The sequence below is a fragment of the Hipposideros armiger genome, unplaced genomic scaffold (assembly GCF_001890085.2).
Source record: "Hipposideros armiger isolate ML-2016 unplaced genomic scaffold, ASM189008v1 scaffold_1611, whole genome shotgun sequence".
NCBI lineage: Eukaryota > Metazoa > Chordata > Mammalia > Chiroptera > Hipposideridae > Hipposideros > Hipposideros armiger.
In genome coordinates this window covers 145,018-147,068 of record NW_017732961.1, presented here as the reverse complement: position 1 = coordinate 147,068, position 2,051 = coordinate 145,018, and the positions used below count along the sequence as shown (strand labels likewise).

The 2,051-nt window shown below is 35.3% G+C and overlaps 1 protein-coding gene across 2 annotated transcripts in view; it reads left to right on the top strand.

Moving 5' to 3' along the window:
* The first annotated feature begins 6 nt into the window (after positions 1-6).
* Positions 7-2,051, top strand: part of LOC109377895 (zinc finger protein 260) — a 30,815-nt gene continuing 28,770 nt past the window's right edge. Inside the window, exons 1-2 of one of the 2 annotated variants that reach the window (XM_019634377.1) lie at positions 7-929; positions 1,300-1,305. In XM_019634377.1, coding sequence (XP_019489922.1) covers positions 53-929; positions 1,300-1,305 — 883 coding nt within the window. In that variant the 5' untranslated portion in view covers positions 7-52. The remainder of the gene's footprint in view (positions 930-1,299; positions 1,306-2,051) is intronic. The other variant, XM_019634378.1, reaches the window with a different exon arrangement.

Here is a 2,051-nt window from a genome sequence, read left to right as displayed (position 1 = left end):
ATTTAGGTTTTATAAAGACCTTACTGCACAGCAGAATATTCATGATAATCAGATGTGCTATAAATGTAAGGAATATGGAAGGACCTCTAGAAGAGTTGAAGAAATTACTCTACTTCAAAGAATTCATAATGGTGAGCAACCCTATGAATGTACTTTCTGTGGGAAATCCTTTAGAGCACATGCACAACTTACTCGACATCAGAAAATCCACACTGATGAGAAACCTTACAAATGTATGGAATGTGGCAAGGACTTTAGATTTCATTCACAGCTAACTGAACATCAGAGAATTCATACTGGTGAGAAACCATACAAATGCATACAATGTGAGAAGGCCTTTAGAATTAGTTCACAGCTTATTGAACATCAGAGAATTCACACTGGTGAGAAACCTTATACATGTAAAGAATGTGGGAAGGCTTTTGGAGTCTGTAGAGAACTTGCTCGACATCAAAGAATTCATACTGGTAAGAAACCCTATGAATGTATGGCATGTGGAAAGGTCTTTAGAAATAGTTCATCCCTGACTAGACATCAGAGAATTCATACTGGTGAGAAACCCTATAAATGTAAGGAATGTGGGAAAGCTTTTGGAGTGGGTAGTGAACTTACTCGACATCAGAGAATTCACAGTGGTCAGAAACCTTATGAATGTAAAGAATGTGGAAAGTTCTTTAGACTTACTTCAGCCCTTATTCAGCATCAGAGAATTCATAGTGGTGAGAAACCTTATGAATGTAAGGTATGTGGGAAAGCCTTTAGACACAGTTCAGCCCTTACTGAACATCAGAGAATTCATACTGGAGAGAAACCTTATGAATGCAAGGCATGTGGGAAGGCCTTTAGGCATAGTTCATCCTTTACAAAACATCAGAGAATTCATACTGGTAAGAAACCCTATGAATGTAAGGAATGTGGGAATGCCTTTAGTATGGCCAGGGACCTTACTTGATATCAAAAAAAGTTATGGTGGTGAGAAGTCTTTTGAATGAAAGGCAGTATAAAGGCTTTTGTTTCTGAGTTTCACTGGAAAAGCCTGTGCATTTAATAAGTAGTAATCAAGAGGGTTCAATATCTCTCTTATTAAATCTCTTTTCAGACTTTATGGTCACTCTATTTGTAAGTAGAATTGCTCAATCTTAGGTGATACATACTTTCACCTTTGTTAGATATTGTCAAGTATTTTTCCCTTTTGTAGCAATTAACATTCTGAACAGCCATTTATGTAGAATGGTCCCTATTAATTCACTTCCACAATGTGTGGAAAATGTTTTTCTCTATTTGAGTTATTTTCATGAGTTTCTTGTCCAGTCATGTTGTGCTTACAATTACTTTTTTTGGTGTTTGTGTTTTTGTTCTTTTGTCTATTCATTGTTTTGGGCTTATTGATTATAATATCACTTAAAATGCATCTTTTGCATTCTAATTTTTTGCTTGTTATATATATGACATACTTATCCTCCTCCAGAGAGTTAGAATTCCCAGTCAGATACTATGTGGTTTTAAAGGTTTTGGGCTCTGCAGTGTTTGTGTAGATTTTGTTTGTTTGTTTGTTTTTTCTATTGTTTTTGTTTTAATGGTAGATATAATCTCCTTTCCATTGTCATCAAATGGTTGACTTCGTTTTGAATTTCTGTTTTGTTTTGACATGATACTTCCCTAAATACTTACCACAACACAATTGCTTCAAGGAGCCTTTTCACCTCTAGGTAGTACCAGTCAGGCTCCAAAGGAAAGGAGCACTTTTAGTTATATCGTAACATTTATGAACCCAATCTTACCAGTTCTTAAAAGAAGGGAAATTTGTTAAGCACCTTTAAAAGGAGGGAAAATCTAAAACTACTGCAATGATTATAAACTGATTACCAAACTTACATTAAGAGGGTTTACAACTCTATTATTACCATGGCTTCAATTGGGTTTTGTATCTATAATTTTCCTTTTTACTCCCTTTCAGTGTTGCCTTACTGGGTTTTGGCAGTTGAGACCTTTGATTTTAGGAATGTCACTTGAATCAAAAAGGAAGAAAGAGATAGATGGAGAGAAGGAAG